Source organism: Coprinopsis cinerea (assembly GCF_000182895.1).
Source record: "Coprinopsis cinerea okayama7#130 chromosome 9 map unlocalized cont3.9, whole genome shotgun sequence".
In the NCBI taxonomy this organism is placed as follows: domain Eukaryota; kingdom Fungi; phylum Basidiomycota; class Agaricomycetes; order Agaricales; family Psathyrellaceae; genus Coprinopsis; species Coprinopsis cinerea.
The window spans coordinates 468,951-494,851 of NW_003307536.1; the positions used below are offsets into that span (position 1 = coordinate 468,951).

Here is a 25,901-nt window from a genome sequence, read left to right on the forward strand (position 1 = left end):
ATATGCATGGCTTAACTAGATTGCAGCGGGCGCTTCGGACTTTAGGGCAGGCTCATTTTCCACGACCCTTTTCGTTGCCTTGCTAAACCCAGGAGAGGTCCTCGCTGTATTTATATAAAACATCACCTTAATCCCCAGAAACGGCCGCTACTCTTGAGACAGACTCTCCGGTAATCCTAAGATAGGTTTTCACTGAAAATCGAGGCAGTCAATGATGTCATATGGGCAGCCCTATGACGTCGCTACCAAATCGTGATGCGCTCCCGAAACGCGTCCCAGGGAGTCGATCACGTGATGGTTCGGATGGTCGCGCGAGAGAGATCAGAACTCGAAAGTAGGCTCGATCTGCGCGCTCCCGCTTCCTCCACTACTCCCCATTGCTCGCTGCATTCAAGCGTACGGTATTTGGTTTAAGACCTCACACCAGAGGGCCCATAATACCTCTTGAATGGAGCTGCACATAGGACCACCACGTCACTGCCGGCCCAAGACTAGACCGTACCCGTAACCTGAGTCAAATTTCAAATTAATCGCGGTTGTTGGCACGTCCATTCTTATCACTGCAATCTGTGCCTAGGCAGCTCACATGAAATCTTCATCGAATATCCTAGAGCCTCCAGATGGAGATGAGATTTTCAGCAACCGGCGGGCTCTCGACATAGCGGTGTGAGGGAGGTCCTTGGCGAAGGGACCTCCCGCACAGCTCTGTTTCTTTACATTTTCGCAACATCATCCATGTCACTACGTTCAAAAGCTGCTCGATTCAAGGACGCCGATCGACGCGTTCAGCGTTCAAACACTGCCCAACCGTCCAACAATCTCGCCGCGTCTGCTTCTCGTACCCTGGAAGAGATCTCCGTCTCCACACATGGCGAAACGAGGTCAACAGCCTTTCTTCCACCTCTCCTCGAGAAGGTAGCACCACAGACGTCCCAACCCTCTCATCCTCGCGCTACGCTGTCCAACATCGAAGTCAAAGAACCTGCTGTTAGTTCTACGAAGCAAGAACCTGCCCCCTCACAGGTGACCCCGTTAGTTTCCCCATTCAGAACTTCCAACACTGATATACGTGCATTCACAGACCACTGCACTTATCAACGAGTTTGAGGCAGCACTTCCGCGGCTCATTGCGCTGGTTTTCGAAGCCACTGTGAAGACCGAAGGTCTGGAGGAGCAATGCGAGTGCGGAGACGGCCGTCGCACCGTTACGTGCCGCGACTGTGTTCTATATCCGCTCACCTGTGTGAGGTGCTTTGCGAGTTCTCATAAGCATCATCCTCTGCATTGGGCCGAGGCGTGGAACCCCGAAGCTCGCTGTTTCGAGCGCAAGGATATTTCCGAGCTTCTGCCCCTCGCATCTGCCACTCCTTTTACTGTCGACCTTGGCCACAGCGGCGCCAACTGCAATGCTCACTCCTCCCCTATTCCCATGACTCTTGTGGACGTCAACGGTATCCACAAGGCCAACGTGCGGTTCTGTACCTGCCACGGCATCCACGAGCGTGTCTCGCAGCTTGTCAAGTCCGGCTTCTTCCCCGCAACGCTCACACAACCACGTACTGCATTCTCGTTCTCGGTCCTCCGCCAGTTCCACCTCGTCCAACTCGAGGGGAAAATGTCAGCATACGACTTCTGCTCGACCCTCCGCCGCCTCTCCGACAACGTCTTTACCGATGAAATCCCGGTATGTGTGCTGTGGGTCATGCATCCCTCGTCTTACTAATGAATGTTCAGGATGTATACCCGCAGTTTGTTGTCGTCATGCAGATATGGCGGGTCCTTGCTGCAACCAGGCGGCTTGGACAGGCCCATGACATCGACACACTGCTGCCACATCGTCAAGCTAAGAATCTAGTAGTCCACTGTCCAGTATGCCCCGAACCGACTCTGAACATTGAGGCGGGCTCTGCCACGCTACCTATGGCCTTTCGGTGAGTCTGGTCTATCATCTCCTCAAAGGCAAAGCTCTGATTGCGCACGCTAGTCATCTGAACCAACTCCAGCTTACAGCTGATGGGAATCATCACGCAAATCAGTACATGAAGAACACGGACCCTCTCAGCCGTTCTGTCTTCAAAGGACGCGCTTACTTTCCAGACGAAGATATGTATCACGCATACCTTGGTAGCCTTGGCCCTAACGAGACTGAAGTATGGTGTTTCTTCGATTGACTGATTGTGATTGATCCTCACGTGTCCCTTGTTATACAGAAATCGACTTGTAGTCACCTCAATGCTGCTGAAAAGCAGGATCGAAAAAAGTTCAAGCGGATGCGAGTGACCGGCGTCGTCAAGATCGATTGCGCACATCTGTTTGTGAAGGCTATGGTGGATCTACAGCTCGGTGAGAGGTGTGTACGCTAGCCATATGCCATAACAACCACTACTAAGTGCTTTGCTTACAGGTTTGCTAACACGGACTATGCCCTCCTTCGAGCCCTTCAACTGTACAAGATGCCCGAGTCCCAGTTACCATCCCCGCCCTTGGCTCTACCAGGACCATCCGCCGCCACGGTGCCGTCACAGCAACAGCCGCCGCAACCTCCGCCTGCAACATGGAAGTCCGCGTACTCCGACATCGTCCTTTCATACGACATTGCTTGCGGATATGCTCGGAATTTATCTCAGCGTGCTACTCGCAACTTCGCGCCCTCTCTCGAGGCTTATGTTGCAGGTATCCGAACGATCATCCCGGCCGTTCACGTGCAGAACCACCAGGACAGTTGTATGTACACCTACGGTCACGCTTACACCTCGAACATTGGGCATTTTCATGGAGAAACGGCGGAGCAATATTGGGCGGAACTTAACCAACTGGGCCCGCAGGTCCGGCAGATGAACAACGGTCATCGCCAGGATGTTATCAACGACGCAAACGGGGATTGGAACTGGAAAAAGCTTCGTCAAATCCGTCTGTATTACTACTCGAAAAATCCCTGTAATAGATATGTATCTAATCAATCCCTCTTTTCGTCAGACTCTACGCTCGAGGATGAGATCATGAATGCCCGGAGCTTATACTACCAGCATCGCATGAGCTTCTATTCCCTCACTGTGCTCCACCTCACGCGTGTATCGGAATGGGATAAGCTCGATCGAGACGCTCGAAGGCAAGTGGGGAAGGACATTGAATGTGTGTATAGCCATTCTAAGCGGAAAAGTGAGTCAAATTTGGGCTCGTCAGCGATATTCTGAGCCCGTACTAACGTGATCCATTATGGCAGTTCCCTCGCAGCAGTCGATCTTCGACGCCTTGCTCACCAAGGGTTCTCATTCACTAAAGTTGCCACCTTCATTGTCGGGATCATCTACAGTGAAGGACATTTCGCTTTTTGTGAATGAAGGCTTATCTATTCAAATAGCTCAGTGAGTGGCTATCAGTCATATCATGCTTGTTTGGCTTGTTAATGGATGCCGTTGGAATGTGCTAGACACGACTTGAAGATGAAGATTTTGATGAATGAGAAGCACCCGATGGCCTCGCTCGAGAAGGAGATCCAAGGCGACTCAAAGAAGCTGCAAAATAGAATTGACAAGTGGCGTTCGGAGCAGAAGCTCTACACGCCATTGGTGCTGGATGATGTGAACCGCCAGGTTGCAAAGAGCACACCCATCTCCAGCGAAATCCTTTACCTCCCATCTGACTATGATTCGAAGAAGCGACAAGACCTCGGACTTGATTTTCTGGTGCAGATCGAGTCTGAACTCCGAGAAGGACTCGCATTTGACACGATCATGTCCATCCAGCAATACGTGAAGACACTTGACGCTCTGTGGCTTCACAAGCGGTCAGACTGTCGTGGACAGGACCAGCACACAAGAGCAGCTGCCCAGATCGAGCGTGTTACTGCACGACGTCAAGCCTTGATTGATCAGTACAACATGAACAGGTCAGCAATGATCTCGTTGGGGTTATCAACTCACGCTCGTAGCTTCCCACATTTACGCATCGAAGATACGGAACGGCCGGCGACCAAGCTCAAGCGCTCGATTGGAGATTCAAAAAAGGTCAAGAACATTCTTGGAACGGGCATTCAGACATCTAACCCGTCAAAGCACTCGTCCTCGAACTCTACAAGTGAGTCGGAATCATCAATTGCTATTCTCGCCTCTAATTCTCTGATTCCAGGACACGAAGGGAGAATGGACATCGCCTCTTCGCAAGCGAAGGCTATGCTATCCCAGGTAGACTCGGGGCTCTTGAAGACGATGAGTGTTAACGACGGATGGATTTGGAGGCTAGGAACGATTGGAAAGCTTACTGATGAGCAAATTCGCGAATGGGAGGAAGAAGGTAAGTAATAGACCTTCTCTCTTCGTTCTTTATGGTACATTCTTACGTTATTCCATTTCAAGGGGATAAGGTGGCTTGGTTTCGTGCTGAGGCGGAAATGGAACGTTGGAGAGAACAATGGGAGATCAAATTGGTCGAGTGTATCCGTTGCACCCGCTCGTTCCGAAGGATGTCAGATACCTGGGAGAAGCTTTCGTCGACCCCTGGAATGGCCCTTTCGCAATCTATTTTCGCTAACAAGCAGGCACATATGTTCAGGAGGCTTGCAGAAAAAGTCGAAGCTGTTTTTACGCGAATTCAAACGGATGAACCTACTGGATATAGAGAAGGCGAACTATTACTCGACTACATCAAGAGACATCGCTCAATCGAACTTTCTAACTTCCATGATAGCTATAGGTGAGTACCTTCCTGCATCCGTTACTGCGAGAATTCTCAATACCCTCCATATACCAGACCCCGACTTCTTAGATTTTGTGAATCGAATTAATGCTTCCGTTTAATCAGGACTCCTCTCTCTTTCATTCACTCTGTTTAACTATAGCAAGATTGGTTAATGGTCTCTATAATCACTATATGTTGAACTTTGCTACAGTCACTCTCCTTCACTGTCCGATGTCGCTTAATCAATCTCTATTCTCTCCTAGTCGTTCACGAAGCGTTGATTGTTGATTAAACAGGTTGAATGATTAATCAATTCCGTATCCTCCCTCACTCAGATGAGGGTCTAGTAGGGGCAAAGTAGTCTTTGGAAACGATTAATCACAGTGATTAAAGAGTTACTTGATTAATCGTTAAGCGCCGTAGAGCGGAACTTTGATCAATCAAGCGCCATCAGGTTACAGGGCCTATCTTGAATTCCGTCTATACTTCAAATCACTCTCTGCTGACCGTGGCGGCCCTTCGAGGACGTCCACAGTAACTCTTGTTTACATGAATCATGATACATCTCATCATCAGAATAAAAGCACACTGAGATCGATGCACTTCAGAGTCAAGGGAAGTTATCATTAAAGAGGTATTGCAGGGTGAGAGCAACGTGTGACTAATCTAGTGCCCCTTCTACTAGCATGTGGTTGTGTAGGAGATGTCCGTGGGACAGAGGGCGCTGCTTTATCAATGTAGCTATTGAGATGATTGTATCTACTACGTATCAGAAGAAAACTGTTATAATATTATGGACGAGGTCGGCGATTCGAAGATTGCGTCGGTCGGGACGGGCCAGTAACGGATTGCTGGAGGCGGCGTGTCATGGATCTCGTCGTCGGGCCTGCACGCTGCGCCCTCGTCATCGACCTTGTCACAGGTCTCGAGCGTTGTTCAGGCCGAGTGGTAGACTCGTCGGGAGCTGTGAGTCGCAATCGTTTCCGAGGTTGGGTCGCTTCGTGTTGTTCATCCGGCTGGGCCCAATTAACCGCATTCGCCGCCACCTTCCGCTTGTTGGACAACGGTGCCTTCGAGGCTGCCCGCCTGAGTGCTCGCAACTCTGTCTCGACAGTCAACTGGACAGACGCCCACGCCCCGCGGGATTTTTCGATACTGCGGAAGAACTTTGAGGCGCCCTTACCCATCATCCACGAGTAACTGCCCGGATCTTCTAGTCCATTCGCTCTATATCGCCGCCGGTATGAGCGCCATAGATCGAGCTTGAAGTTGTTGAGGGCCAACAAGAAGTTTGACGAATGGCTGTACAGACACTGTGGTAGGTCCCGAGGAAAGAGTGCGAACGAATCGAGAGGCTTTGTATTGACCAGCAAGGTACAGCGCGTTTCGCCGTGTCTGGAGTCGGTACTGTGCTTGAAAAAGTGGTCACTCCATTCGCGCGAGGTGCTAACGCGGACTCTGGCTGTTACGAGCCAGAGAAGGATCCACCAAAGCGACTCCAGGTCGTGTTGGAAGTTGTGCAGCAATGGCCCATCAGGCTCGTGCCACGCCGGCTGTACGTTTTCGCACTCATTCTCGCTGTCAACTCTCTGATCATCCTCAGGAACGAACGGTATCCCAGACTGCAGCTCGCAAGACATAAAAAAAGGAGTCCCCTTCAAAAGAACAATAGCGTGTTAGCGCGTGACGGGACCGGAATGTGTGAGCACGTACCATGGGCTTCTCCCCTTCATGCGCGCCAGGGCCAGAAAACTTTCTTGCGAATTCGAGGTCTGATAATTTCACTTCCCAAGGGGCCTCTGGCCCTTTCTGAACAGCGAGAATATTGCCAACACTGATGTCGCGGTGGATCCATCCTGCGCAGTACATCAGTCGCATTGCTAGGAAGGAAGTCAGGAGGCTTCAGGGAGGGATAGCGTAGTAAGCTCACTTGTGAGACACTGTTTGAGGATGTCGATTGCTTCACCAAGAGTGGGGATGTCGTGGAGCGCGGTGCAGATGAATTCGTAGAGGTATAAGCACCGACGCTTTGGTATACAGCTTTTGTTTGAGTCGCTGAGAGCAAGAACCGGAGAGGAGTAGGCCTTGCTGACGTGACTTGCGACGATGCACGAGAAGTATCTCTTGAAGTTCTCTCCATCCAGGGCATCGGAGAGCGTCTCTACATCTTCCTCCCGCATTTCCTTCAAAACGCCCGCAGTGCGCCAGTCAGCGCGCTTCCCAAAGTCATCGATATCAGCGAACAGCTGTCGCTGAATCTCCACCTCGGGTTCCATGCGCGCATCGAGGGAAACGTCTTTGAGGATTCTGTCGGAAGTCCCGGGAACGCGATTCAGATCAGTGGGAGAGGTCACCTGTTTCACCTTCCAGACCCGCGCGCTGCGTCCGACAGGATCATCCGAGTGGAACTCGGAAACGAGCTCAACGGTCTGATAATAGAGGGAGTCTTTCCTGCCCTCGTCCGGCGGTAGTTCATAGACGTAGGTACCGTCCGGGAGCAAGGTGACCAAGGGATCATACCCGAGCTCTTCATCCGTGGCCGATATCAGCCAGACCAATACACGGACGAGGAGGTCGGTTCGCTGGGCATCGTCCAGTTAGATGGGTAATTTCGGATTTACCATGGGGACACGCACCTCTACCATACTGAACGCGGTAGACTTAACGCATTGTGATCGGGATAGGTACCACAACACCATGTCGCCATCCTCAATGGTGATCTGCCCCGAAGAGTCACATGTCAGTTTGCAGTCGATTTCAAAGCGAACGACTTACTGCGTAGAGGTGCCTTCGGCGGGCGTCTTCGTTTATCACTCGAAAGAAATCTGGTAGGGGATTGCGAAGGTTCTGAGATAACGATTAACCGACATGGATGATTGACACAATAGGATGTTTCGTACCTGACTATCATTTTTGGTCCCGCTCGCGATGAGGACAGGAATCGCAATGTCGGTTGCGCCCAAGGAGGTACTGGTGTCGTCATGATTGTCGTTGGTCAAGCAAGATTCGAGTATACCACCTTCCCCATCCACAGTACGGATGGAGTATTTATTGAGGCGCGTTCTTTGCGTCTTACTCAAAGTTTTGCGAACAATGTTCTCTATCCCCTGGAACGCCTTGAGGACCCGACTTGTTGGCTCGGGGAAACTCATTCGGAACAGGCCTTTGAAAATCTCCAAGGTATGCGTACACGCATCATGTTTCTTGTAAGCTGATGAAACTTCCCGGGACACGGCGGGAATCTGTTCGTTGGGTAGGTAGGTCTCGATGAAAGCCGATATTTGACAGATAGACAACTTAGAGTCCATTGTTTGGGGAGGGGAGAACGTGGTGTATGAGTGAGAGCGCTCTTAGAAGGGATTGGATATGAGGGTGGTCGTGGTTCGAGGGCAAGAGCAAGTGTGCCGCGGGTTGTTGATGGGTTGAATGTTTATTTCCCACGTCTCTTCTCGCCGAACTCGAATCTTCAAGTGTTCTAAGTAAGCACAAACAAGTTAGACATTTTCCTCATTGTGCATGTATCATGTCTGGCGATAGCGCGTAAGTAGTCCGTCTCACCTAGGGGGTCGGACGCGATTGCCAGGGCGCTTTCAAGTCTGAGATCAGACACGGGCTAATGGGAAGGTGGGAAGGGAGTGTCAATGAAGAGTCGACGAGGTGTATCATTGGAGATGTATCGGTCTCTAAGTAAGCGCTCTGTGAGATTGTGGTGTTACAAAATTCGGTCTATACGAATCGCGGGTGGTCTATCAAATGGGACGGGGTCCGGGAATAGTATACTGTGATAATTGTTTCTATTGCTAACAGAGAGGGTTAGGAATGTGACATTATGCTCGAGTTCGCCTATTCGAAGATCTCGTTTGTCGGGTGGACCCAGCAGCAGATCGCTGAAGGCGACGTGTCATGGATCTCGTCGTCGGACCAGCGCGCTGATCCCTGGTCATCGACCTCGTCACGGGTCCTGTGCGTCGCTGCGGTTGAGCCGGGAAGTCGGTCTTCGTGAGTCGCGGTCGTTTTCGAGGTGGATGTGGTTTCTTCTGTTCATGTCCTTTATCAGCTGCCGCCCGAATGATGGCATCTGGGCCTGCCACCTCCTCCTCTGCCTTTCGCTTCGCTGACGACGAAGATGGCTCCTGCCTCTTCGTCTCAGCAATCCACCGGTTCTCCTGAATCTCGCTCTCGACGATTAGTTGGACAGAACCCCATTGTGAGTGGGACTTTTGGGCACCACGGAAGAACTTGGAGGCACCTTCCCCCATAATCCACGAGTAACTCCCTGGGTCTTCCAGTCCATTCGCTCCATACCGCCTCCGGTATTCGCGGCAGAGATAAAACCTGAATGCGCTGAGATGGCCAAGGAATGACTTTCCATACAGGGATGGTGGGAGGTCGCTGGGAAAACCTGCTAGCGACTCGAGGGAACCCCCGCAGGACAGGAGCCAATAACGCGACTGGCCATAGTGTATATCCCGGCTGTGCTTGAAAAAGGTATCGCTCCACGCGCGCGAGTGGCCAGCGCGCAACCTTGCGGTTACGAGCCAGAGGATAATCCACCATATTGACTCGAGGTCGTGCTGGTAACTGTGCGACACTGGCCTGAGGGGCTCCGGGAGATCATCGTCCTCTTCGCTGTCGATCGTTGGATCATCCTCTTCAGGGATCAAAGGCACTCTTGCCTGCAGTTCGCAGGCCATGAAAAATGGAGTTCCCTTTGGATAAAATAACTGGTAAGCTCATGCCGGGTGGGTTTGGTAGATGAGATCACTTACGATTGGCTTCTCTCCCTTCGGAATCTCTGGGTCTAGAAATCTTCTGGCGTATTCAAGGTCGGATAGCTTCATTTCCCAAGGCGCTTCTGGCCCAGGTCGAATGGCGAGGATGTTCCCCACGCTGATGTCACGGTGGATCCACCCAGCACAGTACATGAGTCGCATTGCTGGCAAGGCGGTCAGAGGACTGCGCGACATGGATAACATACCATAACTCACCTGTGAGACACTGTTTAAGAATGTCGATTGCTTCTCCAAGTGTACAGATGTCGTAGAGGGGCGTGCAGATGAATTCGTAAAGGTAGAAGCACCGACGCTTTGGTACGAAGGTTGGGCTCGGGCCATCACCAAAAGGCAGACTTTGGGATTGGGATCGAGCCGGACAGGAGTAAGGCTTGCCGACGTGACTGGCGACGATGCAAGAAAAATATTTCTTGAAGTTTTCCCCATCCAAAGCATCCACGAGCGCGTCCATATCTTCTTGCCGCATATCCTTTAAGACGCCAGCGGAACGCCAGTCAGGACGTTCCCCGAAAGCAGCGATATCAGCGAAGAGCTGTCGCTGAATATCCACCTCGGGCTTCATGCGTGCATCGAGGGACACGTCCTTGAGGATCCTGTCGGAAGTCCCGGGAACGCGCCTCAGGTCAGTGGGCGAGAATACCTGCTTCACCTTCCAAACTCGCGCACTGCGTCCGACAGCATCGTCGGAGTGGAATTCGGAAATGAGTTCGGTGTTTTGGTAGTAGTGGGGGTCTTTCCTGCCCTCATCCGGTGGCAGTTCGTAGACGTAGGTAAGGTCTGGGAGCAAGGTGACCAAGGGATCATACCCGAGTTCCTGATCCGTGGCCGACATCAGCGAGACCAATGCCCGGACGAGGAGGTCTGGATGCTGCGAAGTGTCGTTTCGTTGTCAGTGTTCGGTGGCATGGTTCTCAGTTGAAAGACATACCTTTTGCATGTCAAATGGAGCAGATTTGGCGCATCTCGAACGAGATACATACCACAGCGACATGTCGGCATCCTCAATGGTGATCTGGCAAGAAACTGGGTTGGACAGCAGTCGAGTAACGGTTGATTCACTTACTGCATACAGGTGCTTTCGACGAGCATCTTCGTTGACTACACGCATGAAATCCGGAAGGGGATCAGAAGTACCCTGGAATATCGACGGATTAGCTATCGAACGAATATGATCGGATGGCTCGTACCTTGTTCGTCCTACTGGTCCCGGACGCAATACGGAAAGGAATAACTACCTTGGTCGAGTGCAAAGGTTCGTTCACATTATCGTTGCTATCAGTCATGCAAGTAATGAGGATATCATCTTCTCCATCCACAACACGGATGGAGTACTTGTTGGTGTCAGTTCCTCGGGTCTTCAACCCCATAACCTTGCGGACGGCGTTCTCTATCGCCTTCAATGCCCTTACGACGCGGGAAGGTTTCAGGGAGCCCTTTGCGAATGGGCCTTCGAAGGCCCTGAAGGAATGGCTATGCACTGGAGGTTTCTCCGGACTTGAGGAGGGTCGGTTCAGCCTAGAGCCACTGCGAGGCACCAGAACCTTACGTTCCTGGAGACCCCTCATGACGGTACCGACGCTAGTGTTCGGTAGGTAGGTGTCGATGAAGTCCAAAATTGGAGAGACAGGCACCCCTGAGGTCATGTTTTAACGAGATCAACAGTGAGGATGGTCGTGGTTCGAAGGCAAGTGCTGATGCAGGACCTTGAATCGTTTGATGGGCTTAGGCTGACATTCCCACGTCTTACTCATTGTTCAAACACTTGTGCGCTCTCCAAGTCAGCGAATGTCAACACAGAGTCCTTCGAAAGTGCATTTCAGTCACAGAATACAGCGGTTTCCTAGGCATAGTGCTCAGAGACATAGAAAGTATACAAAGTGAGGTCCTGAAACTTGAAAGGCTAGCAGGAGTTATAATACGAGAAGTATCGCAGAGTCCTAAGTCGGCTAATCTAATGATCCTTCTATGTGTCAATGAGGACGAGAGGCGCGGATATGGATCAGTTAAAAGAATTTATCATCTACGAAGCATGGTGCATGGGAAAGGGATAATGTCGTGTTGGTTTATACTATGTATGTAGAGCAGAAGAACAATATACAACTACGTACGAGCTCGCCTATCCGAGGATCTAGTCAGTCGGGAGGAGCCAGGAGCAGATTGCTGGAGCCGGCGTGTCATAGATCGCGTCGTCGGGCCAGCGTTGCGTTGTTCCCTCGTCATCGACCTTGTGACAGGTCCCGAGCGCTGGTGATGCTGGGTGGCGGAGTCAGGCGCTGTGAGTCGCAGGCGCTTTCGCGGCCGGTGAGGCTGTTTCTCTTTACGTTGCTCCACAACAGGCGGCGGACTGACAACATTTGGAACAGCAACCATTACCTCTGCCTTTCGCTTCTTGGACATTGGTGCCCGCACCTGCCTGGCTTCTGTCTGGACGATCAGCCGGATTGCAGCCCACGCCTCACGAGATCTCTCGATTCCAATGAAGAACTTCGAAGCACCCTTGCCCACAATCCACGAATAGCTGCCTGGGTCCTTCTGGCCTTTCGCTGAAAATCGCAGCGTGTACGAGCGCCATAGGTCAAGTTTGAAGGCGTGGAGGCACCGGATGAAGCTTAGGGGCTTTGCGTGCAGACCTCTTGGAAGGTCCTTTGGAAAGGTCTCTTCCGAATCGAGGGGATCTCGGCTGGTCAAGAGCATGCGCCGCGCCCTGCCGTACCAGGTGCTATTCGAGTGTCGAAAGAAGTGTTTGCTGAATTCGTGCCAGGCACTACCACGCACTCTGGCGGTGAGGAGCCAGAGGATGATCCACCACATCGATTCGATTTCATGTTGGAAGTTGTGGAGTATTGGGCCAGATGGTTCCCAGTCTTCGGACTCAGGGCTGCTGTCAAGTTCGTAATCGGAAGCAGGTATCTCGTCGGGGAGAATGGGCGTTCCAGCCTGGAGTTCGCAGGCCATGAAAAAAGGAGTTCCCTTCGAGCGGGCGGTTAGCACATACTGATGGATTCGATAAAGTGATCACCTACGATTGGCTTCTCGTCTTTCTGAATCTCTGGGTCCAGGAATTTTCTGGCGAATTCAAGGTCGGATAGCTTCATTTCCCAAGGCGCTTCTGGGCCAGACCGAATGGCGAGGATATTCCCCACACTGATGTCACGGTGGATCCACCCAGCGCAGTACATGAGTCGCATTGCTGGTAAACGAGTCAGAGAATTGGGCGACAAGGATAGCGTACCGCGACTCACCTGTGAGACACTGTCTGAGGACATCGATTGCTTCTCCAAGTGTAGGGATATCGTAGAGGGGCGTGCAAATGAATTCGTAGAGGTAGAAGCACTGACGCTTTGGTACGTAGGTTGGGCTCGGGCCATCACCAAAAGGCAGACTTTGGGATTGGGATCGAGCCGGACAGGAGTAAGGCTTGCCGACGTGACTTGCGATGATGCAGGAGAAATATTTCTTGAAGTTTTCCCCGTCCAAAGCATCCATAAGCGTACCTATATCTTCTTGCCGCATATCCTTCAGAACGTCCGCGGAACGCCAGTCAGGACGTTTCCCGAAAGCAGCGATATCAGCGAAGAGCTGTCGCTGAATATCCACCTCGGGTTTCATGCGTGCATCGAGGGAAACGTCTTTGAGGATTCTGTCGCAAGTCTCGGGAACGCGATTCAGATCAGTGGGCGAGACCACCTGTTTCACCTTCCAAACCCGCGCGCTGCGCCCGACAGGATCGTCGGAGTGGAACTCGGAAACGAGCTCGACAGTCTGGTAGTAGAGAGAGTCGTTCCTGCCCTCATCCGGAGGCAGTTCATAGACGTAGGTAAGGTCCGGGAGCAGGGTGACCAAGGGATCATAACCGAGTTTCTCATCCGTGGCTGACATCAGTGAGATGAACGCCTGGATGAGGAGGTCGGTGCGCTGAATATCGTTCGTTTAGCTGGGTCCGTTGATATTTGTGATGGGGACACCTACCTCTACCATGTTGAACGGAGTAGACTTAACGCATTCTGATCGAGATAGATACCACAGCGACAAATCAGCACCTTCAATGGTGATCTAACAGGTGAAGAAGCGAATGAGGTCGCAGTTGATTCCAACGAGTCAACGTACTTACTGCGTAGAGATGCCTCCGGCGAGCGTCCTCGTTTATCACACGGAAGAATTCTGGGAGGGGGTCCGGAAGGTTCTAAGAGGTCACAAATGTTAGCCAGCGAAAATGAACGCGACTAATCGTGTCATACCTGATTATCGCTGCTGATACCAGTGGCCATACGGAACGGAATCACGACATCGGTGGACCTCAGAGGAGCATCCATGTTGGCGGTCAGGCAGGTCTCAATAAGGGCATCTTCCCCGTCGACTTTGCGGATGGCGTAGCTCTTTGTGTTGGCTTCTTGAGTGACCTTAGTCATTGCCTTGCGAACCGCGTTCCATGTCGCCTGCAGTGCCTTCAGGACGCGAGTCGGCTTGGCGTACCCAGATCGAAAGAGGCCTTTGAAAGACTTGAGTGTATGACTGCTTCGATCCGCAGCTGCAGCGGGCTGAGCAACGGGCCCGGAGCAAACTGCTAGGACCTTTTGTGCCTCTAACTCTGCGACGATTGCGTCGAAATTGCTCAGTCCGTCCTTTGGGAGGTGAGTTTGAATAAACTTTTCAGCATGGTAAGTAGCGGGTTCGTATCCCATGGTTGATGTCGAGATTGAGTCGTGAAAGGATGAAATTGACTTGTTGAATAAAACGATGGTCGTGGTTGAAAGACAAGAGCTAACGCGGACCTGATGTGTGTGTGGCCCACGTAACCCATTCTGGACAAAGTTCCCACGTCACGCGATCGCGTCCAAAGCCCTCCGACTCCATCGGAGTTCGTCGCCAGACCTGGGCATGCCCGGCATGGCAGAACCTTTCTGAGTACGAAACCATCGAGGTGCCTTCAACGCAAGGACCGCCACTGCATCGGACATCCAGACCAGATATTCCTCTGCGCTTCCTCCTATGTCGCAGTTATTTGGATAATTAAAGTGGAGAGGCACACCTGCTAGCAGCCCGTTCGCGAACTGAGAAGCTGCAGCGGAGTTCTCCAACGACAGCGGAGTCCCCTGGATGACAACGGTGCCATCAGGTCTTTTCCACATCCAGACTGGGACCCCGAGTCGAATGTTCGTTTGACGGCGAGGGAGGTGTGTTCTTCGCGGGTCCACCGGTTGACACCCCCCTGCCTGCTAGTCATCGTTGCCACCCACTATCGAACAGTATGTATTGGGCATGACACTGATACGTGCGTGCCCCATTCCAATAGCCATGGAGTATTCTACCTTAGATCATACGTCGTTTGGGGCCAGGATGATAAATTTCCTACCGCCGTCAACCCTTGGAACTATAACATATTGCTGATACTTACCTCTTCGGTAAGATTGAATTTCAAACGTTTAGACTCCCTCAGGCTTGGGGTCCCCCTGGGGATCGGAGAATGACTTATCTGGAGAGTATCGGTGACTGATTTACTGATTTGTGCTAACTGACAAATATACTCAGGCTGCAGTGGCCACAAGGTAGGCATCTAATACGTTGCTGGGTCTCCCAGTTCTACCGACATTACAATAAGCACTAGGTCAAGGTAATCAAGTCGACCTCAGCGGCGGGCTCTCTTCCTCCGTCCCTGTTTTGCTTCATCTTCCTCACCATTCGTTCCCATTCCCATGCTATCGTTTACTTGAGTGGGCTTGTTGTATGTCTGCAAGGATGGTGAAGGCTCTGAAGGTCCCTGTCCCTTTTTTCGACGTGGAAGGGGAGCAATGGTCCTTTCTCCTCTTCTGTTATCACTTTCAAATTGAAATCGAATTGGCTGTCGAAACTTGCGCTTCTGGCCCGTGAGTGGATCTGCAGGTGGGGCATCAAGGTTGTCGGAGGGCTCTTTTACTTTCGCGGACTTTCGTTGCGGTTTCGGGTCCTCGATAAGCCGGATGTTAGCCCAATCCTGCCGCGAGCGATCTATCGTGCGGAAAAAACCTCGAAATGTACCATTGATAATCCAGGAATAGCTGCCTATCTCTCTTTGCTTGCCGTGGAGATTACGTTTCTTGTACTCCACAAGCAGATGCTTCTTAAGAAGTTCTAGGGCCTGGAGGAAGGAGGTCTGAGATAGGGCTCGCGGCAGACTATTCATTAGGTCCTTGTCCTCATGAAGTGGTGTTTTGTCGGTCAGCAAGCGCCAGCGCTCGTGGTCTTTCCGGTTGTCAAGCCCTAGTTTTGTTGGGAACACGACGTCCATGAATTTCTGTCTTGGAAGTTTTTCGTCCACTTTTACGGTCCCCAGCCAAATAGAAAGCCACCAGATGGACTCCAAGTCGTGCTGGAAGGTATGAAGATCGGTCAAGTGGGAAACCGGCGCCATCTTTTCATTGTCCGCCATATCCTCCGGTTCTGAGCCTAGGATTGTGTCCTCGTTATGGGATTCGAAAGTAATCGGTTGCTTGGTCGCCACTTCGTACGCTAAAAAGTGTGGGGATGCCTGTCAGAAGTTGACTAGTCAGTTACAAAGGTCCAGTTGGGAAAAGACCGAGAGAAAACTTCACCGTTTTGGGCGTGGAACTTGGCGAATAATCTGACGGAAACCGTTTCGCGTATTCGAGGTCGGAGAGCTTGACTTGCCACGGACCATTTGCGGATGTGCGGGCGGCGAGGATGTTGCCAGGACTGAGATCACGGTGGACCCATCCTGCACAGAACATGACACGGAGAGCTGGTGTTCGAGGATAAATGAACTGTTTCACGCAGGAAATTCACAGGAACGCAACGTACCTAACACGCACCCTTTTAGAATATCCATAGCATCGCCCATAGTTCGGATATTGAGCAGGGGCGTATAAACGTGGTGGAATACAAGCCGACACTGCCTTCGAGGAACCAATGCCTGCGTAGGTATCATCTCTTCCTCCGAGTCCTTCGCTTGGCTCGAATCGTCATTCAGTACCTCATCCTTCGATGGCGAGTCGACGGCCGCATTGGTGCGAACATTATAGCAGGGGTGGCTAAGTTTCTTTGGCCTCAAGAAGACTGACGGAAGCCTCCATGAATATGGGATGACGAGAAGACCAGAGTTGCCCACATGGTGCTCTTTCACGCATGAGAAGAGCTCTCTGAAACGACGGCTGTCCAAGACGCCTTCCAGTTCCTCCAACTGCTCCGGAGAGCAGTCCTTCAAGATATCGCGCTTGCGCCAGTTTGGATCACTCGCAAGTTTGTCCATGTCATTGAACATCATGTTCTGAATGTCATACTCTGTTGCCGTATCAGAGCTCAGGGAGACGTCCTTCAATATCATCTCCCCCGTCCCTGCAACACGAGTGTGGTCTTTTTTCGATTGTACCTGCTCGACCTTCCAAACTCGAGTTGACCGTCCTCTAAGCCGTAGGGGGCGTGGGTGGGAGATGCATTCGATGGTTCGGTAGAAGAGAGACTTGCAGCGATTCTCGTTGGGCGGGAGTTCGTAAACAAATCTGTGGTCTTCAACCAGGGTGACATATGGGTCGAAGCCGAGTTGTTGATCCGTCGCGCAGAAAAGGGAGATAAAGACCTTGACGAGAATATCGGGGCGCTGAAGCAAAGTTAGGACCTATCACGTGTCGAAATTGGAGACAGGAGCGTACCTCAACCATGCTGAAACAGGCGGCTTTGGCCGAATGTGACCGAGAGAAGTACCAAACGGACACAAGGTCATCTTCAATAGAGATCTGGCACAAGGTTACTCGTGAGCTTTGATGATCAGAGTTTCGATAGCCGCAAGCACTCACCGCATACATAAACAGGCGGCGAGGATCGTCGCTCATGGTATGATTGACATGCGAAACCACCTGCCTACGGTTCTGTAGTATCAAGGTCAGCGCACAGAACTGAACTACTCGAGAGCGAGAGGGTCACATACCTCAAATATGATGCTGTTCTTGCAGTCCACTTTGAACTCGAATGGGACAATGACGTCGTAGACTGTTATCCCTTTGAAATCTCTCTTCTTTGTGAGGGCAGCGTCAATTCTCTGATCGCACCCATCTATCCCAGACGTCATTGTCGTGTTGGGACACATTAAGATGTGATAGCCGTTTATCGCCACTCCTTTGGCTCGAAGAGCATCGCGGACAGCGTTTCCAATCCCAGTTAGCGTGCTGAAAAGCGAGCCCTCGTCGACCCTGCGCAAATTGGCAACTCGTTTCTTCTTGTTGACGAGGTACGTCTTCTTCACCATGGATGGCCTGTGCTTGAAGTCGTTGAGAAAGTAGGGGTAAATATACTCTTCCCAGTCTTCCTCTCCATCATCGTTCGTGTTCTCCGTCGTCTCTCCCCCGAATTCGTCAGGGTACTGCTCTTCGTCGTCGTCCCAATCGGCTTCCTCCAAGACTATTCTTGCCTTTTTTTTGAAAATCGATGTGGCTCCTTGCCCGTCGTCCATCTCATCCTCTGTGGCAGAGTCTTCAGGCCCTTCCTCATAGCCTTCACCGTCTGCATTGACGGATACCTCATCATCGTCGCCCGTTTGCTTGGAGTCCACTGGGGTGTTGGAAGTGTGGCGTGGTACAAGAACGGTGGTGCCATCTTGCCTCTTCTCAGTGGCCAGGAGGAAAAGAACATGTTTCGCTGTATCCTTGTCGTATTTGGGCATGTAGTATCCGAGAAAGGCTTCAGCATCGCAAAGGACGACCTCCAAATTCATCAACCGAGCGATGTCGATGCGGAGTGCGGTGGTTGTTTCGTCGACGTTGGCAATGTCCTGCCCTGTTCGTGGAGTGGTCCCTACGGGTGCTGATTTAGCCCCAAAGACAGCCTGAGCCACCGGGTCTCGCTTCGGCGTTCTGGTATGTCGTTGTTAGCGATGCCACTCAGCGATTGGGGGTAGATATCGAAAAACACTCACATCGGCTCTGTCGTAGGCTTCATAGCACCAGTCTTCCGTTACAATTCTCGATGGATCTCCTCCAAATGTAAGTCAGTACGAGAAGGGTGTCAGACAGTATGGTTGTGGTTAGGAAGAAAGAGGCGTCGGCCCCATGAAATGGGATCACAGAACAGGTTTTGTTCATTGTCATTTGGTCAGAAAGGAAGAAAGTTCCCACACAGCCACAAAATGATCACGAGGATTGTGGGCGCTTATGCCACAGCGTGCCCATGGCCATTGTCCTCGAGAACCTCGATTGTGCTGGACCAAGCTTCGTTTCCAGGGACCTTCGTGAGTATAGGTAATCAGTGAGGTCGTAAGTAATGCCTGCCTTTCTAGTGCTATAGCCTTTCCGTGGTAGGTCCTGGGCAGCCACAACCTTTCCCTTTCAACGACTGCGCGCGTCGTCACGCGGTTGCTCGTGACGCGTCACGAGCAACGTGCCCTTCTGTACAGACAAAACGTCAAGCTGAGGAAAACGCCATGTTGAGCGAGTCGCTTTGACTAGGAAGACAATTAGGTCCGCGTCTGTCCAGTTTTTGGTTACGGCCGGGAGTCACTTCAATCTTTTCGCCGTACATCCACGCCAATGGCATTTTGGGTTCCGAACCTCGTTAAGAACGAAGTGGCTTTTTGGGTCGAGCTGATCGTCCTGTCAATGAGGTGCAGATGTTTTCAGAATTAATTTCCAAGTCGCAGCGATATACCAGTGAAGTGGACACAGTCAATTAGCCAAAAGCTGTATTAGATATTGACCAGAGCGGTAGAATCAAAATTACAGCGACGTTCGGTGTAAGTGGATATACGATGAAAACTAAAATACAAAATGTACAATGAAGTAATAGCCTGCAGGAGAGGATAACAAGTAACAATGGATGCTCAGACAGATTGCGAAGGACGAGTAAAGCGACAATAATAAAAGGGAATAAACAAGAAATGACGTCTATCGGGGGCGCCCGGCGAAGGAATCATCAAACGAAGGAGGAAAGACCCCCTTCAGTGACGGAAAACAAATCTCTTGGCTCTGCTACCGTTAGGGACAGTGCCAAGCGCGGGCGAGGCTACAGTTGGAGGAGGCTTCGGCACAGGTGGAGTGACGACAGTACCAGAGGACACTGGCGGTTTGGCAACCGGGGTTCCAGTCTTTCCTGTGGTTCTAGATGTCGAGCTTCCAGCGCTGTCGGAACGTCCTGTGGTGCTGGTAACGGAAGATTGGTAGGCGTAGTTGTCACGGAGTTGGGACACAGTCCGCGTCGAGACAGGTTTCCTGATGACATCTTAAGCAAACGGCCACGGGAGAGAAGAAGGAATCGACCCACTTGGCTGGACCTCCAGTCTTGTTAGCAATGCATAGGTCAAGAAAACGCTGTCCACATAGCCTCCACAGTTCTTCAGCATGATCAATCCCACGTCGATCGGACTCTGGCCATGCGTCGTTGACCACCTCCTTGAAGCTTCGGTAGTCTAGAGGGAACAGGTAATACTTTTCAGCGCTGATAACCAACTTTGAAACACGAGACACGCACCCATCGGGCACATCAGAGTAAGCATCTCGAGGACCGCATTGTCAATAAGGTCCTGTGGGTTCATCTTCCTCTCCCGAGCAACCTGAAACGACATGTCAACGACTGCATGCAATATCACAGCGAAGCCACTTACCTGTTGTCGAAGGGCCTCCATCTTTGAGTGGAAAGCCGCGGCGGGGTCATCGCTAGATTTCTCTAGAAGCGAAGCTGGGGTGACAGGAACGACCTTGGACGACGGCTTATCTCTTCGAGACGCCGGCTTCGAAGCTGCAGCCGAAGGAGGGGCTGATATCGAAGGCGCTGGCTGGACGTTGTCCTGAAAATCGTAGATATCGTCTTCAATAGGGTCGTCCGCCAGTTCAGTTCCAACCTTGCGGCCCCTGCGTTGGTTAGGGGCCCGAGAAGCTGGCTTTCCTGAAGTCGATGGGGTGGAATTGGATCGCTCTGGACCCTTGCGACCGCCCTTCAGCTTTGGCCGCCATGCGACAGTGATCTCCTTCCGGTGGTTAACTTCGTTGGCTTTTGGGCCCAGCTGGAAGGTTGGATAATCAGAGAAAGAACATATGAGAAAACTGAAAACGACGGTACCACGATGACATCGGTGTGGAAGGCATTGTGCGCGTTTTTGATAGAGTCGGTGGCGAGATACTCTTCATGCAGCAGATGCTTGATCACAAGGTCGACAAGATCTTGAGGAGAGTCGTTGGCCTTGCCGTATCCATCGAGTGTATCCACCCTCTTGGACTTGATATCCTGGTTGGTAGAACCTCGCAGACCGTTCATGAGCAGAGACGGTGTCAGCGACATTCCAGCCTTTCTAGCAGACCGGACCAAGGTAACCGCAGCTCGAGCCACACTCGTAACGTCCGCCTTGACTGTCTCCCGCTCGTCAGCGCATGTGTCGCAAGTCTTCTGACAGAGCCTCCTGTCGAAACGCTCGTCGAAATGCTGGAGCAGTTGGACACGTCGACATTCGGATTGGTTGGCAGCAAAGTCGAACATCTGCCTGACGTCAGCCTCTTGTCGCGCTTTCGCTTCGGGAGTCGTCTTGTCGTCGCTGCGGATCATCCTGAGCGAGGTATTGAGGTCGCCGAAGTTGTAATCTGTCATTCTCGATCAGAGCTGAGGATATTGTTGGGAGCAATAAATACATACAGAGTATGCACTGGGAGGGCAAACCATCCCGCCCTGCACGTCCAGTCTCTTGGTAGTACCTATGGGGCGGTCAGTTTACAGGACCTACTAGGAGGAAGGCGCTACCCTACCCAGAGATACATTTCGGCATGTCGTAGTGAATGACAAAGCGAACTAGGAAAACGGTCAGCAGCGCGAAGGGTACAAGAGCCATGGAACACACCGTCAGGCTTGTCAATCCCCATGCCAAAAGCAATCTGTCGATGATGGGTCAGGCGAACATTTTCTGGCTCCGGAATAGGATGGGCATACCGTGGCGACCACAACCTGGATGCGATTCTCCTGCCAATCGGTCGCAACTCTGTGCCTATCGTCTTTCTCCATCCCAGCGTGATAGTAGGCAGCGATGATACCTTGCGTCTTCAAGAACTGAGCAATGTTCTCGCAGGTCTGCTTGGCTCTGCAATAGACAATCCCTGACTTTCCAGGATAATGGTCCTTGATCTCGTTGGAGATTTCGAACTTGAACCTCGGACTCTTCTGGACGACCTTGTACGAGAGGTTTTGACGATTGAAGGACTGGATCAGCATAAGAGGGCTGCGCATTTGGAGTTGACTGATGATGTCGCCGACGGTCCGTTTGTTGGCGGTGGCCGTCAAAGCAATGATAGGGACGTTGGGATATTCCTTGCGTAGCGATCCAAGGGTGGTGTACTGATTGGTTAAATTGGTCAGAGGAGGAGGCGAGAACAGAACAACGAGCACATACAGCTTCACGGAAGTCCTGGCCCCAAGTTGATATACAATGGGCTTCATCGATGACGAACCTAGCCAGGAGCCCCGACTCGTAGAGCCTCTTGAAGATATCCTTGGCCCTATTGCTCTCGACCAGCTTCTCGGGAGTGACATATAGCAGGGCGATCTGGCCTTGGTTGAGAGCCGTGATGTGTTCCGAGGAGGCCTGGTTGTCCGCGTTCCACAATACAGCGTTGACCCTGTACTTCTTCGTCAATTGCCCCACTTGGTCATTCATGAGTGCGACCAGTGGGGTAACAACGATGGAAACACCTCGACGAGGGCCCGAGGTGCAGACAGCCGGCAGCTGATAACACAAGCTCTTCCCGCCACCTGTTGGCATCAAGACAAAAGTGTCCTTCCCATCCATTGCCGATAAAACAGCTTCGAGCTGGTTCTTCCGGAAGCTATCCAAGCCGAACACGTTTTTCAGCTGTTGCATGACTTCTGGGTAATAAGGTGATTGTAGAAGCTTGGGATCGGGCGCAGAAGTGGGAGCGGAGTCAACTGTCTGTGCCGGTATTGGAGGAGGGGCTGGGGAGGGCACCTCGGATATTTCGGCGAAGTCGACGTCGGGCATCTGGTCCCAGAGGTCAGCATCTTCGTCGTCATCGTCGACGACGATGGGCTCTGACTGTGGTTGAAGAACGGCAGACACGGAGTTCTCAACCAGCGTCGAAGTAGTACTCGTGTCGGATGGAATTTGCTGAAGGGGAGGTGGGGGAGGTGGCATGGATATCGGGAGGGTGGCTTCGGTCGGAACTCCAGACATGTACGCGTCGATGCTACTGATTCGCTTCTCGAGAAGTTGCCTAATAGATGTCAGAGTGTGTAGGGGATGTAGATGGGAGAAAACCTCACTTAATCTCCTCGTGGATCTCAAGGTCTATCAGCTTCGCCCCTCGGTAATGTTGGATAATTAAGTCGTTGATGTGGTGCAAGAGCTGGTCACAAGATGATTTGGCTTGACCAAGATGTTCTCGTGGAAGCTACACGAAGGCAAATAAGAGACAGGGAGAAGAATGGATATGAACGCGCTTACAGTCGCCAAGCTATCCGGGATGACATTCTCTAATCGCCGCGATTCACACCCATGCCTGGAGGCCGACTGACGCAGTGCTTCCAGTGGCGTTCGTTCCTTTTGGCGTCGTCTAGTATCGTCATCCACGTCCATGATGGCTTCCTGGTAGGTCGGTTTGCCCTTCCCTTTGGTGTCCTTGGAGGTCCTGTTCGGTACATTCAGGTTTTCTTTCCCATTCGTGGACGATCGTACCGTGGACGCGACGGCTCCCTGCTTGACGCGCTTTTGTAGCGTTGGAGAGGGGTCTAGCCCAAGAGATATGTCGGACGAGGTTCGCTTTACTCCAGCCCCATGGGGTGAGGTTGCACTGGAGTCCGAAAGGTAAACAACAGGATTTGTCGTCTTTGTAGAGCTCGTTTCCTTGCTCCAACCTTTTGTAGAGAACGGCTGCAGTGGCTTTGGTTTCTTCAGGTGACCTTGACTGATTCTAAGCCGCCTGCACAAAGAAGAAAAATCTAGGATCGTACCTCGCCCTGGTGCCGCCGCAGATATGGAAGTCGTGCCTGTGTCTCCAAATGAGCTCGACGCTTCGTAGCCATCATCTTCGACGTTGAAGACCTCTGTGGGCTTCGCCCTCAGCTTGGACATTGAAGATGGACCCCGACTTCAGAGAAACGCAGAGACTGGTGCTCAGTGTACACAGCATACGAGGCCAATGCCAACGATGTGGTCGTCGTGGATAACGTCCCTGTCGTCGCTTCCCTTGTTGTCGTTGCCAACGATAACCAAAATGATGTTCGCCGTCGTCGTCGTCGTTGTCGTCGTCGGCGGCGCGGTCGTGGTGGTTGGTGGGAAGATGAGCGGAGGCGGCGCAAAGGCGGCCAACCCCAAATGGCTTGGCGCGTTCGGTTGACCCGGACACGTGATGGCGTGTCGCGTCGCGCCGATCCGAGTCGGCTGCTCCTATCTGCTCCCTGCCAAGGTGGATATGCACAGTACCAATGGGCTTGGTGAGCACTAGTCTCGCGTAGAGGTGTCCAGGTGTAGCACAGTGGTATAAAGATGTTTGACCAGGCTAAGGGTGATAATGTTAATTAGGACATATCCTACTCTAAATATACGAGTTTGTTGAAGATTGTCAGATATAATCAAGAATTAAGGCTATTGAATAACAGACCTATTGAAGGATACCATTGATTGTGAATTGCTTGATGTTCCTTGACGTCTCCTGGAACACGAGTCTTATCTCTTCCAACAATCTTCCCTGAAACTCCATACCTCCACCCCCAGCTATATCAGCGCGCGGCCCCGCCTCGTCAGAAAGACCATGATCGCTGAAGTTTACTTCAATAGCAACGTGATTAAGCTCGGGAAGAATCTTCCCTTCTGATAAGATATAGTCAACCTCTTTGAATCCATCCCCTGTCCCCATCTATCATTTTGGCATCGTGATTCCCTTCAACTCCCTGAAGTACACTCCACGAAATCTGGATACCCAAAAACTGAATCGATGCAAAGGCTGGTACGAGGTGTGCCAGTATAATCCGAGACGCCAGCGAAGGGCAAACCTGTTCTCCGCTACGCCTGAGAAGACTAACCGAGACAGTGAGATCCGTCACACTCGGCATATGTCTAAACCTGGTCTCCCCCAACAGCAATTCCTGGAACCCGACGGCATCTGTGCACAACAATCTGATAAATCCGCGTCTTCCTGATTGACCCACAAACAAAGGGTACGCACCATCAGACCCATGGTATGATAAATCCAGAGTGTGGACATTGGTCGTGACCAGAAGATGTGGATCGCAAAGGAGTCGATGGAAGATTGGCAGATTGATGCTATCGCCGTGGATGAACACATCCAACCGCGCAAGACGACTGAAGAAGCTGGGTTCCTGTTCCATCATGATCCTCGTGAAGGGATCGCTGATGGATATCTGGAGCTCTTCTGGTCGACATTTCGTTTCTGGTGCAAGAATAGGGCATTGGGAGATAGGAGCGTCGATTCCACCAGAGCCATGCAATCGCAAACCCCCGAGGCTGGATGGAAGAATCTTGAGGATGTTTTCCGGGAGTCTGATGCCATCCACCCTCAGCATCCTTGCCAGCGGATTTTGATTGATGCATTGAAGCAACGCGGCTTGGGTGAGTTTGTCGAACTCGCTCCAACGACGTGGAGAGCCCGGTACGCGCAGAGCCATCGTGTCCACATTGTGAACGTTAGGCAGGAAGGAATGTAGGGATTGGAGGAAATGAAATGGGTCCCCTCCCTCGCGGCGGAATACGACATCAATGTCGCGTACATACCAGAACAACCGTGGGTTGTCGCGGAAGAGTGTGACTGTCCTCTGGATTGCATCTTCTCGATAGGGAGGAGGTGCTGTGAGTCCCGGCCAGGTATCCGCATGGAATGTCAATTTCCAGAAGCGGTGCACTCGACATCGGCTGGCGAGGCGTCGAGAGGCTAGGCTCAAGCTGCCCAGCGCTCGCACCGTGCCCAGCTCCTTCGGACCCAGCGGGAGGGACGAGGGCGATGTTAGAGTGTATTCACTTCCCAGAATGTCGACAAGAAGGTCAAGAATCTCTTCGGCAAGAACGATAGACGACATATGAGGACTGTAAAAGCTCAAAGGTGAAGGCAATCGTAGACCGAAATATTCGGTCAAGCTTCTCCTTTATACGTTCTCCCGTCTCTATGAACTACATCCATCATCCTCGACACTCTTCCGGAGTTAGTGAAACTTCACTGCAGTGGCCGAGGTCCTTCCACGGGCGTCAACTCTATCAAGCACTCTTCTGGTGGTAGACTCTTATTGAATAGACTACTGTTCGACCCATACAGGCCCTATTGCCGTAGGCGGTGCCTCGTTGCCATTGCGAGCTGCCATCCAATTGTGAACCGAACACAGGAATCCCCCAGCGCTAGATCGTACTTGCACCATCTCCAACAATCAAACACTCAGCCTACAACCACAGCAGGCTGTCCAAACTCCATTTATGTACTCGTTACGCAAGGGGTACCCTCATACTGT

General features: G+C 51.8%; 7 protein-coding genes across 7 annotated transcripts; 1 reads left to right on the top strand and 6 right to left on the bottom strand.

The window, feature by feature from the left end:
• Positions 1 to 735: 735 nt before the first annotated feature.
• Positions 736 to 4,783, top strand: CC1G_07444 (hypothetical protein; the record flags this gene model as incomplete). The annotated part of the gene is made up of 12 exons (XM_001832021.2): positions 736 to 1,023; positions 1,082 to 1,684; positions 1,735 to 1,931; positions 1,985 to 2,150; positions 2,211 to 2,350; positions 2,405 to 2,910; positions 2,977 to 3,159; positions 3,224 to 3,365; positions 3,431 to 4,077; positions 4,129 to 4,293; positions 4,356 to 4,692; positions 4,765 to 4,783. 12 exons carry the CDS (start codon positions 736 to 738, stop codon positions 4,781 to 4,783), a joined length of 3,393 nt encoding a protein of 1,130 aa, XP_001832073.2.
• Positions 4,784 to 5,468: 685 nt separating this feature from the next.
• On the bottom strand, positions 5,469 to 7,985 carry CC1G_07445 (other/FunK1 protein kinase; the record flags this gene model as incomplete). Its single annotated transcript, XM_001832022.2, has 6 exons — positions 5,469 to 6,332; positions 6,391 to 6,557; positions 6,608 to 7,259; positions 7,314 to 7,397; positions 7,453 to 7,524; positions 7,578 to 7,985. The coding sequence occupies 6 exons, from the start codon at positions 7,983 to 7,985 to the stop codon at positions 5,469 to 5,471; spliced, it is 2,247 nt and encodes a 748-aa protein (XP_001832074.2).
• Positions 7,986 to 8,504: 519 nt separating this feature from the next.
• Positions 8,505 to 11,113, bottom strand: CC1G_15854 (other/FunK1 protein kinase; the record flags this gene model as incomplete). Its single annotated transcript, XM_002910449.1, has 6 exons — positions 8,505 to 9,386; positions 9,447 to 9,613; positions 9,666 to 10,338; positions 10,399 to 10,482; positions 10,534 to 10,605; positions 10,658 to 11,113. 6 exons carry the CDS (start codon positions 11,111 to 11,113, stop codon positions 8,505 to 8,507), a joined length of 2,334 nt encoding a protein of 777 aa, XP_002910495.1.
• A 457-nt stretch (positions 11,114 to 11,570) lies between these two features.
• Positions 11,571 to 14,152, bottom strand: CC1G_15855 (other/FunK1 protein kinase; the record flags this gene model as incomplete). The annotated part of the gene is made up of 6 exons (XM_002910450.1): positions 11,571 to 12,440; positions 12,494 to 12,660; positions 12,713 to 13,385; positions 13,440 to 13,523; positions 13,582 to 13,653; positions 13,709 to 14,152. 6 exons carry the CDS (start codon positions 14,150 to 14,152, stop codon positions 11,571 to 11,573), a joined length of 2,310 nt encoding a protein of 769 aa, XP_002910496.1.
• Positions 14,153 to 15,096: 944 nt separating this feature from the next.
• On the bottom strand, positions 15,097 to 18,395 carry CC1G_07447 (other/FunK1 protein kinase; the record flags this gene model as incomplete). Its single annotated transcript, XM_001832024.2, has 7 exons — positions 15,097 to 15,975; positions 16,040 to 16,206; positions 16,266 to 17,061; positions 17,114 to 17,197; positions 17,258 to 17,329; positions 17,389 to 18,310; positions 18,373 to 18,395. 7 exons carry the CDS (start codon positions 18,393 to 18,395, stop codon positions 15,097 to 15,099), a joined length of 2,943 nt encoding a protein of 980 aa, XP_001832076.2.
• Positions 18,396 to 19,389: 994 nt separating this feature from the next.
• CC1G_07448 (DNA helicase) lies at positions 19,390 to 23,517 on the bottom strand (the record flags this gene model as incomplete). The annotated part of the gene is made up of 11 exons (XM_001832025.2): positions 19,390 to 19,660; positions 19,713 to 19,857; positions 19,920 to 20,001; positions 20,053 to 20,451; positions 20,508 to 21,022; positions 21,277 to 21,310; positions 21,366 to 21,767; positions 21,823 to 22,660; positions 22,710 to 22,837; positions 22,891 to 23,345; positions 23,397 to 23,517. The coding sequence occupies 11 exons, from the start codon at positions 23,515 to 23,517 to the stop codon at positions 19,390 to 19,392; spliced, it is 3,390 nt and encodes a 1,129-aa protein (XP_001832077.2).
• A 458-nt stretch (positions 23,518 to 23,975) lies between these two features.
• Positions 23,976 to 25,478, bottom strand: CC1G_07449 (hypothetical protein; the record flags this gene model as incomplete). Its single annotated transcript, XM_001832026.2, has 4 exons — positions 23,976 to 23,980; positions 24,047 to 24,159; positions 24,438 to 24,462; positions 24,611 to 25,478. 4 exons carry the CDS (start codon positions 25,476 to 25,478, stop codon positions 23,976 to 23,978), a joined length of 1,011 nt encoding a protein of 336 aa, XP_001832078.2.
• Between the last annotated feature and the right edge of the window lie 423 nt (positions 25,479 to 25,901).